The sequence below is a fragment of the Pecten maximus genome, unplaced genomic scaffold (genome assembly GCF_902652985.1).
Source record: "Pecten maximus unplaced genomic scaffold, xPecMax1.1, whole genome shotgun sequence".
Taxonomy (NCBI): domain Eukaryota; kingdom Metazoa; phylum Mollusca; class Bivalvia; order Pectinida; family Pectinidae; genus Pecten; species Pecten maximus.
Window position 1 is genome coordinate 4299 of NW_022983078.1, and position 11404 is coordinate 15702.

Genomic DNA, 11404 nt, shown 5'->3' on the forward strand with positions numbered 1-11404 from the left:
AATGTTTATACTAATTTATGCAAGCCATTGCTTAAAGAATGGATTTTATAGATTTCTTTGCTTTATAAATACTAGTTTGAGAACAGTATAGACCTGTATATATGTGATTGGACTTATTGCAATTCACTGAATTATACAATTAAGTTTTGAATTTGCCATTACTTCATCTAAAACTATTGTGGATTTCAATAGCAGATAATCACAACACATATCTTATCCAAACTTACCTTTGGCTCTTTCTGCAGATGTTAAGGCAATTCGTTCAGCTGATCTGCATCGGACGTCTGGCTAAGGGCATTTCCGCGCACGTAGATTTATGCGGAAAAAATTTGTCCCCTGTTGAGGAAAATTACAGCGAACTATTAACATACACAAATGAATATTTTGTAATGTTACATACTTAGGTTTTGCATGTTAGTGTAATGTATTTGTGTATCAGTGTCAAAATAACGGGCAAATTTTTTTTAAAGCCTAATGAATTTCCTAATTTTCCCCCTTTCTATTCTTAACTTAGTATCTGCACCAAAAGAATTACATAAGGCTTTTATTTAATTCAATTTCAGTTATTTTTACATGTGTATATATATATAGCTCTGGTTTACCATTAATTTTGACGTAAGAATTGTACCTGCTGCCCCCATTGCATGATCGTAAGAGGCGACTAAATTTGGGATCTTATCTTTTCTCTTCTTTCTCGACAACTTTCTTCTTCCTAACGTCTCCCTTGACACTGCCTCACTTTTGGCCTTTAGTTGAGCGTTCGCCCCTGTGAGGAAGGCTTTGGGTTCTGTCCCCTAGCCGAGACATACCAGAGTCTTTAAAAATGGTAGTTGCTACTCCTGCTTAGCGCTCAGCATATTTGGAGTGGGACGATTGGTTCGCCCGTTGTCAGTATAATGTGACCGGGTGGGGTGTGGTGCTGGGTGTCTTCGGCAGTATGCTTCAGTGAGGTAGCACTATAAATCGGCAAAAGTTCCGGCCTATCACAAGGAGACTTAACACGAACATACCGCAGCCTCCCAAAACACGCATACGCACTTGCCACACGCATACATGTCGCACGCACGGGAGGCCGTCCTTAAATGACCTTAGCTGTTAATAGGACGTTAAACAAAATAAACCAAACCAAACTCTGACCTCCATCTTCCATGGCGCTTGAAAAGTCTATCAACCACTCCTCCTTTCGCAGCAGCAGTAGCCCCTCCTGCTCGGAAGCTGTGAAGACCATATTTCGAAATGTCTGGAACAACACTGGAGAAATGATGCAAGAAAGATTCTCGCAGTCTTGAATATATCATCGGCTTATTACACTTCCTTAGGGTATATCGATCCTTGCACTTTGTCACATTCCGAAAGATATACTCACTGCTGCTGTCACTGATCTCTGCCAACTGCAGATAGATTTTAAGATTCGTCACTGGGCATAACTTGTTATCAGTTCTAGCAATCAAAACCCAGGAGCCGTCTCGGTATATATCTGTCTTGGACTGCTCTATGAAAAGCTCTGTGTGGGTGGAGGACAACTGAATATCGCATCTCATCAAATTCAATACCTCTGCACTCCTTAAGAACCCTGCATAACACAATAAAGAAATTGTAATTATTCTCTGTGCAACCAAATCTTTCCCATCAAAATGCTTGTCATACATTTTTTCTAAAATTTCCACAGTCATCACATCTTTTTTGATAACTGGTTTACAAAGTTTTCTTTTTGCACCTTCAAATAAATTCTTCAACAAAGAATCTGTAGGAGATGGTAACCCTACAATATTATGAGCCCATCTTATTCCATAAAATACATCATTTAAGACACCTTTACTAGCACCTTTCTGAACCAAAAAACTACAGTATAAACAAAGATGTATTGGTTTTGCAGGGAAAACACAGACATCATTACTACTTGCCCATGGAAACCCATTTCTTAAAATTATAATAATATTTCTTGACCGTGCTTTCTGCTTTGGAATTACACAAAAGATCTGGAATAGTTTTTGCAATTTCTTTTAAATTTTCAAAAAGTCCATTGATCTCTGTCCCATTAGCCTGCAAAAACAAACGAGACAATTAGTATTAATGTACTAAATGTGCGAGATATCCCTATAAATTTACTAAACCAACAACTTATTCATCTATTTGCATGAATGATATTGCTTTTTACCATATTTATATCCAAACCAGTAAAAGTTGAAAGAATCAACCAATTACAATATGTATTATACACGCATAACTAATCATGTACATATACCTGCCAATCAGGTTAACAATTTTATCGCTAGTCAGTATCCAGGTACCATGACCTGTACTCCACTAGTATCCACTACTAGCCAGGTACTATGACCTCCCTAGCTCACAGCTAGTCAATATCCAGGTACCATGACCTGTACTCCACTAGTATCCACTACTAGCCAGGTACTATGACCTCCCTAGCTCACAGCTAGTCATTATCCAGGTACTATGACCTGTTCTCCGCTAGTAACCCCTACTAGCCAGGTACGGTCATACGACCTGCCTAGCTCACAGCTAGTCAATTATGCATTATCCAGGAACTATGACCTGTGCTCCACCAATATCCACTACTAGCCAGGTATGTATACCTCTCAGCTTATCAATATCCAGGTACTATGACCTGTACTCCACTAGTATCCGCCACTATCCATACACCCCAACTCAAAACCTCTAGCTCACAGCTATTCATACGAACAAAATTCGAATCTTAGACCTCTCTATATAGAGTATGTGTCCTACATACCCTCATTGAAACAATGCTAAATATCAACCCCTACATTCCTTTTACAAAACTATGTATCTAAAACCATTAAACACTTATGTGTTTTAACTGAATATAAGTGTTCAACTGGAGCTTACAATATTTACAATACATACATTTTTAATGATAATCTATATACAATGCTAGCATGGAAGTTTCTTTTCACTGAACACCGAGTTGCTGCCTCTTCCTGATACACAAACATTGTCACTTTCTGGAAGATATCTGGCATCTTTCACAGCTTTAATGAAAGCCTTCCCATCAGGACACAAAATTGGCCAAAACCGCCCAGTCATCCATACTGGAATGATCACTGTACCAAATGCCTTACATAGTTCCATATTTAGCAGAACTCTACCGATCAAATATACAGGTGGTACAAACCAGCCATTCCTACCTGACCAATCACTAGTAAAAGCGTCCATACCTACTGCACCAGGATTCCAATACCTGGAGAAAAATACACTAACCTTGGTATTATAATCGCTGGCATACCAATCCTCATCATAGGGCCCCCACAACCTCTCAAGTTGTTTGAACACTTTCACAGATATGCCCCAATCATCTGGATCTACTATTTTACTCAAGTAATCTGCCTTTTTATTTTTTGTCCGTGGAATCCACGCCATCTCTAGTTTCATCTGAAAACCTCCAGCAGAGATCATAAATATCTAGAGCAACATCCTGTACATCAGTCTTCATACTGCCCTTTTCTACTATTGAAACAGTGCCCTGATTATCTGAAAACCATTTGACTATCTGACCTGCCAAATACTCCAACAATGAACTCAACATATTATATACACCTTTGAGTTCTCTCCATGTTGAACTTTTTACAGATTCCTCCATACTCCACATGCCTTGTGATAATCCGAAAGGAGATTCAACACAATATCCCCCATAGCCGGACCCACTAGCATCAGAAAAGACAACTCTGTGACATTGTGGATGGTATTGAAGTCTACAATTGTTTAAACCCTCCAAATGCTGGACCAAAACTCCAACTGAAACACAGATTCTATCCCAAGTTTCAAACTTTCATTCCAATGCTCAGTCCTTGCAATATCTACAGAAAGACATTTAGTCATGAGCTGAGTAATATTACCAAGCACCACAGACATTGACATAATCTGCCCCACAAACTTTGCCAATTTCTTAACATGTAGGCTTTTCCCTGAATTGACTAATTTCAAGATGTCACCTACACAATTATTGGCATTATCTACCCGATATGGTGGAATATGAAGTATCCCATTAAGGGAATCTACATCTACCCCTAGGAACGTCATATATTGAATCGGTTCCCAGCAAGATTTCCCTAACTTTGGTACAAACCCTGATAAAACCAAATCACTCTTTACTGTCAAGGCCTGTTTCCTACATTTGTCTATCATCATGACATCCCAAACCATCATCCAATACATTAAGATCTGATAGCCATCTCCTCTCCACTTACCTATCAATGTCCTTGTCAACTTAGTAAAAACGTATGGGGCTGTCCTTATCCCGAAAGGTAATACTAAAAACTTAAAATAACATATCTTGCCATCTATGATCCATGAAAACCCTAAAAACTGTGTATGAGATGGGAAAATGTCTATATGATGATAAGCTGAATGTATGTCAAACTTATACATCCATGAACCAGTATGCAAATATAACAAAGCCACTCTAATATCTTCAAATTTAACATTTTCCTTCCACAGATGCGCATTCACAGCCCTAAGATCTAGTATCAACCTCTTTTTGCCGTTTGATTGGACTGAAACTTGTCAATGGATTAACAATATACGGAGCTTCCGCACATTCCTGAACCAACCCTTTTCTAACCAACTGCTCTATAGCTTCTAAAACGAACTCACCATTAGACAAAGATGATTTTTTGTTTGACAAGGCTATACTCTCTGGTAAAGAATAAAACGGAATTTTATAGCCATTTTCAATGACATCCATCACAAAAACACTGGCTCCTATAGATCTGCAAAAGTTTGCGCTATTTTTCAATCTCCCTCTTACATAAATGTCTTTCTCCCCTTGTTCGTACTCGAAATAATCATATGTTATATCGCCATTCGCAACCTCTAACGAAACATTACTTTTCCCGACAAATGTGTTATATTTATCTAACAACAAGTCCTTGGACCCTTCCTTCACCGACTCATTTAGACCCGCCTGGTACTCCTTGTTGTTTGCCTCCTGTGTTGAGTGGACAGTCCTTCCTGTAATGGCTGAAATCTCCACATCCGAAACATGCTCCACCTGCCCATGCTCTTCGTTGGCCACGAAAAATGTCTGTCCTGCTGTGTTCCCACCGGAAGTGCTAGGTAGCTGACTAAGCACAGCGACGCCGCCACCAGAACGACCGGGACCGCCGTATACCCTGCCATACTTAGCACGACTGTCCTTCTTGGCTACTTTGTCTTTCCTTTTCTTCTTTGCTTTTGCTTCTGACTTGTTAATTTTCTTCTCGTCCTCCGAATCACTAGCGATCACTAGCGAGCGGATTAGTAACGTAACATTTAACTGACGAGTCTGCCAACTTGACGAGCTTATTTCTCCCCTTGATCTCGGAAACACTCTTATCCAATAGCTCACAGCAATAGTCAGTTTTACTCATACGTAAGGCCCATAACGCTTCCGTTACATCTTCCTGGATGCCATTGTTAAACTTAAATTGTTCTTTGTTACCCTGCCGTTTCCACGTGAACTCCGGCTCAGTCTTCACCTTTTTGAACCCAGCCTCCTGGTTTTCTGTACTTATTTCCTGCCTCAAGGTCTCTAATTTGGAGTCTAAATACTTCGTTAACTCATTTCTCTGCTCCTTAATGCTATCTAAGACCACGGCTAAGGACGTTTCTGTCATTTCCTCTGGTTAAGAATTTTAGCTCTACCTTGACCACCGAGTGCGTTGCCTGAACTGACCTGGCACTGCACGTGCCACAGGTACCTCAAGTACCGCCACCTGGCGGTCAGACTGGCAGAGAAAGTAATTTCCCGCTAATTCCAGTGTTAACCGCGGGAAATATGATGTAGCTTGCTTTGACCATCCAACGGTCAAAGGTACATGTACAAGTATTTATAACCGGTATAAGTTATAACTTAAACAAGTTACAAATTTTTATTTATTTAAAGGAAGGAATTTGTCATACAGATGGTACATGTATGACATGTAGCTATTGCAAGTGTTCTTGTGCAGGAGACATTGATTGAATGTTGTATATATTTGAACTGGAAATGTGTTTGTAAATCACAGATGAATGATCTTCAGCTTAGCGAATCAAGTGTAAAACAGACCGAAATGCAAAAAAATAATTTACATACATAGTGTATTATGTTTTCAATTACTTCAGTTGACAATATTCAGCCGGTAAATAAAAATACCATGTGCACTAGCTAACATACAATAGCAGAGGTTGAAAACAGTGTAAATCAAATTACCAAATATTAAAAAATTATTATGAATAATTTGAGTCATGGTCCAGAGAAGGGAAAAATGAATTGTTTTACAAAGGGGAATAACTGTGAAAAGGGAAGCAAGAGTTCCGGATCTTGTGCACTCACTGCACTCCGCCTCGATGTGCTGATGATGTATAATAAATTATAAAGGAAAGTTAAATTACATTAAAATAATTCTGATTTTGTAGGTTAATTTCAATACCGATACTGATTTTATTTGGAATGAAACCACTTCACTTCATTAGAGCAAAATCAACCAGTGCGAACGAGTATTTGGGCAAAACCATCCGAAACCTATGGCTACTGGTTGGCGACAAGTTCTCACCGGCTACCATTTCTCAACAACAAAATGGTGGTGGCTAAAAAGTGTATCCCGAGTCGAACCCGAGCTTGGATTCCCGAGTCAAGCTTTGTTTTTTTCTTCTGGTTGACTGACACCGTCAATTATGGTGATTATGTTAGTTTTTCTCCTTAACGACTGCATCGATTAAAGTGATTTTTCCTATAACAATTGATGTTGTGGCTTTATATCTTACCGTGTCAGAAAAAATACATGAAACTAATTTTTTGTCAGAAATCGACGATTTTCAGTTTTCAGGGGGCTATTTTGTGTATCCCACACTCAAGCGTGACGATTTACGGTTTTTGGTAATTCTCTCTGAAATATCTTTCTAATTTTTTTATATTTCATCATGTGTATATAACAAGTAAACCTAGCTGATTCAAAACATATAAATTTCAACAAAACATTCGTTTGATTTCATATCAAATTATGACGATTTTGTAACCTCGTCGACGCTCCCTGCAGGTAGGGCTTAAGAATTGTACCTGCTGCCCCCATTGCATGATCGTAAGAGGCGACTAAATTTGGGATCTTATCTTTTTCTCTTCTTTCTGAACAACTTTCTTCTTCCTAACGTCTCCCTTGACAATGCCTCACTTTTGGCCTTTAGTTGAGCGTTCGCCGCTGTGAGGAAGGCTTTGGGTTCTGTCCCCTAGCCAAGACATACCGGAGTCTTTAAAAATGGTAGTTGCTGCTCCTGCTTAGCGCTCAGCATATTTGGAGTGGAACGACTGGTTCGCCCGTTGTCAGTATAATGTGACCGGGTGGGGTGTGCTGCTGGGTGTCTTCGGCAGTATGCTTCAGTGAGGTAGCACTATAAATCGGCAAAAGTTCCGGCCTATCACAAGGAGACTTAACACGAACATACCGCAGCCTCCCAAAACACACATACGCACTCATCACACGCATGCATGTCGCACGCACGGGAGGCCGTCCTAAAATGACCTTAGCTGTTAATAGGACGTTAAACAAAATGAACCAAACCAAACGTTCACTCGACTTTTTTTCACCCGATCATACACTTTTTAGCCACCACGTGCACCCAACAAAACAAAATAGGTTTTGTTGAATAAACAAAAGTGTCACAGTATAACATTGAAATACATGTATCTCTGATTGAAATAATTAGCTATTGTATCTGTTATGACAACAAATAACATCTCATCATCATGATCCCGATTTGGCAAAATAAAATTATCACCCTCAATTGGAACCGCCGTGAATAAGTCATTGATGTACCTCCGCCGGTTCTTCAGCCCAGTAACGTTACCACCTGGAAATTGGGATTGAAGAGTTTGCTTTCCAAGTTCCCATTTGTTATGGGCATGTTTATAATTGTGCCACCCTGGGGGTGAAGGGAAACGGGCACATTCGCCATGGTGTTCATAGCGCGCCTGTTCGTCCCTATGCACGACCTCAGCCCTCTATGCACTTTTTAACGAAAGACGTACATGTATGTTCCATGGGCGCAGCCATATTGGTTTTCAACTTTCCAATCAATACCGCCGACACAAACTCTTACCCAGAATGCAATTATAGAACATAAATATATACACTCATTGCAAATAAATATTAGAACATGGAATATATATTTCAAACTTTTGCACATAAATATAGATTTATGAATATATATTTGAAAGATTGAATATATATTTAAATTATTGCACATAAATATAGATTTATGAATATAATTTTGAATTATTGAATATATATTTAAAGTATTGAATATAAATATGGGATTATTGAATATATATATGAAATTATTGAGTACAACTATGTACGTTTTATGCATAAAAATATGAACATTGAATATTGCAACGTTTCACATGCCATACCTGTCCGTTTTCAAATTGATACAATAGTTCACCTATAAAAAATCCTTCTTCTTAAAGAAAAGACACTATTTAATACATTACTTTGTGTTTCCGATGAAAACCTTATTAAAGTTAGGGGAAATGATGACGGAGAAGAAGCCCAAGAAAATACCGAGGTGTCAACAAAATCGTAACCGAAACACAAAGACAATTAAACGAGGACATAATGAAAACAAGCGAAAGATTAACATAGAGACTCCTAAAAAAAGCAGACTTAGTGTAATATATAAAAAATGTTTGAACTATCGTATATAAACATTACAGAAAGATACTTACATTTCATCTAATGTTCTCTGTAGAATTGATTCCACAACCGATATATCTTCCTTGTATTTAAAAGCTGCGCGTATAGGTTTGTCATCTTCAACATGTTTTTCTGGGTCTCTAAAAGAATTTAAATACATTCAAATATAGCAAACTTCTCCGAGGGAAAACGACACCTTTTCCAACTTCATCACCAATAGCAATAGTATCAATAACAGATATATACATGTATACATATACACAAACATGCATACACACCAAAACAAGAAGAAAATAAACTCGAAAAAAAGTCTGTAGAAATATCCAAAAAAAACCACCATGTTTTAGCTGTAGCATCGATGACAGCTTAAGCTGGTGAGCCCTGCATGTATGGCGTAAGAATTGTACCTGCTGCTCCAAGCGTATGATAGTTGTAAGGCGACTAAATTAACGCTTTGGTATTTTAAGTGTTATCTATTCAGGTAAATATAAAAAAGAAAAACAGCATCACTATTTTATTTTATTTACGGTCAAGTCATTGAAAAAAAAAACAAAATACATTAAATATGTAACAAAAACAATATGCGTGTGATTTTTTGTCCATCGTCTGGTACATCTTTGTATATTATGGTGGCATGTATCTTCCATCACAATTCCTACTTGTAAGAAGATAGTAAGTTTACATGTCAAGAAGAGTGTGTCAACATAACGATTTTTTTTTTCAAAGCCGGTCAAGGCAATTAATACATGACAGGAAGAATTAAATAGCGCGTTTTAAATTGAATGAAATTGATTAAAAATAATGGCAGAACAATTCATTGGGAAAAATCCGAAGTAGTACAAATGTACCGGTTCTGGGCCACCCCTCTCCCCTATATAATCCTTACCACCTTACCCCAGTTACACCCCCCCCCCCCCCCTTCGACAGGGGGTACCGATGACGTCACAGAGGGTTATCCGGTGCACTATAAAAGAGGTCACACCCCTCAGGGGGGTACCGATGATGTAACGGAGGGTCAGTCACCCCCTTCGTCAGGGAGGTACCGAGGTTGTCATGTTGATGACCTGTTTGGATTTTCCAATCTATTTAGAGCGATTGCATCATGCTTAGAAATAGCTGGTTTTCAACCGTCAAGTTCATTTGGGACATTCTATGATACACAAAGTAAACAAAATACAAAAGACGATACATATCTTATACAACATTTATGAATATCTCCGTAGCGAACGATTGAATATGGTTATGTAGTAAATGAATTTCAATAGGTTAGGTACGATTGGTTTTACCTAGAACAAACATTCTGCAGTATGATGCTGAATATGACAGACACTATGTAAGATAAGAAATATCTACAGCTTTTCCTAATTAAATCGGCGGTTTCCCCTGATTGCATCACGCTTAATATAGCCTAACCGGTTTCAACCGGAACCTTCTAAGGCGAATATGATGATATGAAACAAGTGTTAAACCACACATCCGTTTATATGAATATTATGTAGAAATACTGAAGCTAGCGTACACTATATACCATTCTTTATACTTGTGTCTAATCCCATGTGTGTTTTCACACATAAAATACGTTTAAATCAAAATCACTATGTATTCACACAGGAAGATATGTGTAAACAAAGTACACAAGCGTTTTAGTACGGTGCAACGAAACAGAAGTAGCTAGTAATGTGAACCCCTCAGGCCTAGAATACACGTAGTTTTAACGCATATCGACGACAAACCTCCATAATTCAAGAATTTCCAGCATTAATAGAATCCAATATCGATAACTAAATAATCAACCTCAGTCTGCTTGTAATGCAAATGGCGGCCTGTGTATACAAACACGATCGCATGACCTACTTTCAAATTTTACATTCGCTTTATGTGTATAAGATTATACACCTAAAATTGGTGGCCCGTGTTACGAATCCAGCCTCCAGCTGCTCTCTCTATATATCTATCTATAACATCCTCTGGCTGCTTGCCTTATGCTTCTGTCGAAAGTCTAGACCTCGTTACGTCCAGTTATGTCGACAACCGTCTGTAGTCGTTAAGTGATGATCATTAAATGTTTATAACTCTGTAATCAGAGTAGTAGTACCGCTGCCACCATATGAGCGTGACGATTGATTAGCTAAACTATACCTGCCTTGTTGAATGACTCTTGACCAGTCCCATATATCCATGTGTTGATATCTGAGACTGGTGAAATGAGCCAGGGCTCGATTTGACAGGCCGTCACTTAAGTTTATAAAAGACCTTCCTGGTTTTATGGTTCAATGATGACGTGTTACGAGCCCTAAACGTAAACGATTCCAGTACCTTAATTAAATGAAAACCATGATTCATTACATACAATTATATACATTTATTATGTGCCAAGTATTTACATAAAAGTTTGTGACGAATCCAGCCTCCGGCTGCTACTTGTGACGAGTATTTACATAAAAGTTTGATATCCTGTGGTTCCGTAATCCAAAATATGGCCAAAATAATGGAGTCCAGTCAACCGTAAGACTGTGATCACACGTACTCTTCTAATTGTAAAGGATATAAAACTAAACTGTATAACTGCCCGGTTTTTCAAGAGACGTGGAGAAAACTTGATGTTGTAAACAATTTCAAAGAAGAATTCCTCTAGAACCGGTTTGATCCAATGAGCCAACGTCGGAGAAAAAACTTTGACATGTCTAACACAATTCAATAGAATCTCATCATAACCAATA

At 38.3% G+C, this 11404-nt stretch overlaps 1 protein-coding gene across 1 annotated transcript; it reads right to left on the reverse strand.

Moving 5' to 3' along the window:
* Positions 1-2910: 2910 nt before the first annotated feature.
* On the reverse strand, positions 2911-3396 carry LOC117321407. The gene has a single exon (XM_033875840.1). The coding sequence runs from the start codon at positions 3394-3396 to the stop codon at positions 2911-2913; it is 486 nt and encodes a 161-aa protein (XP_033731731.1).
* Positions 3397-11404: the final 8008 nt, after the last annotated feature.

Coding starts and splice junctions, on each gene's coding strand:
- LOC117321407 (XM_033875840.1), bottom strand. CDS start 3,396: ATGGCGTGGATTCCACGGACAAAAAATAAAAAGGCAGATTACTTGAGT.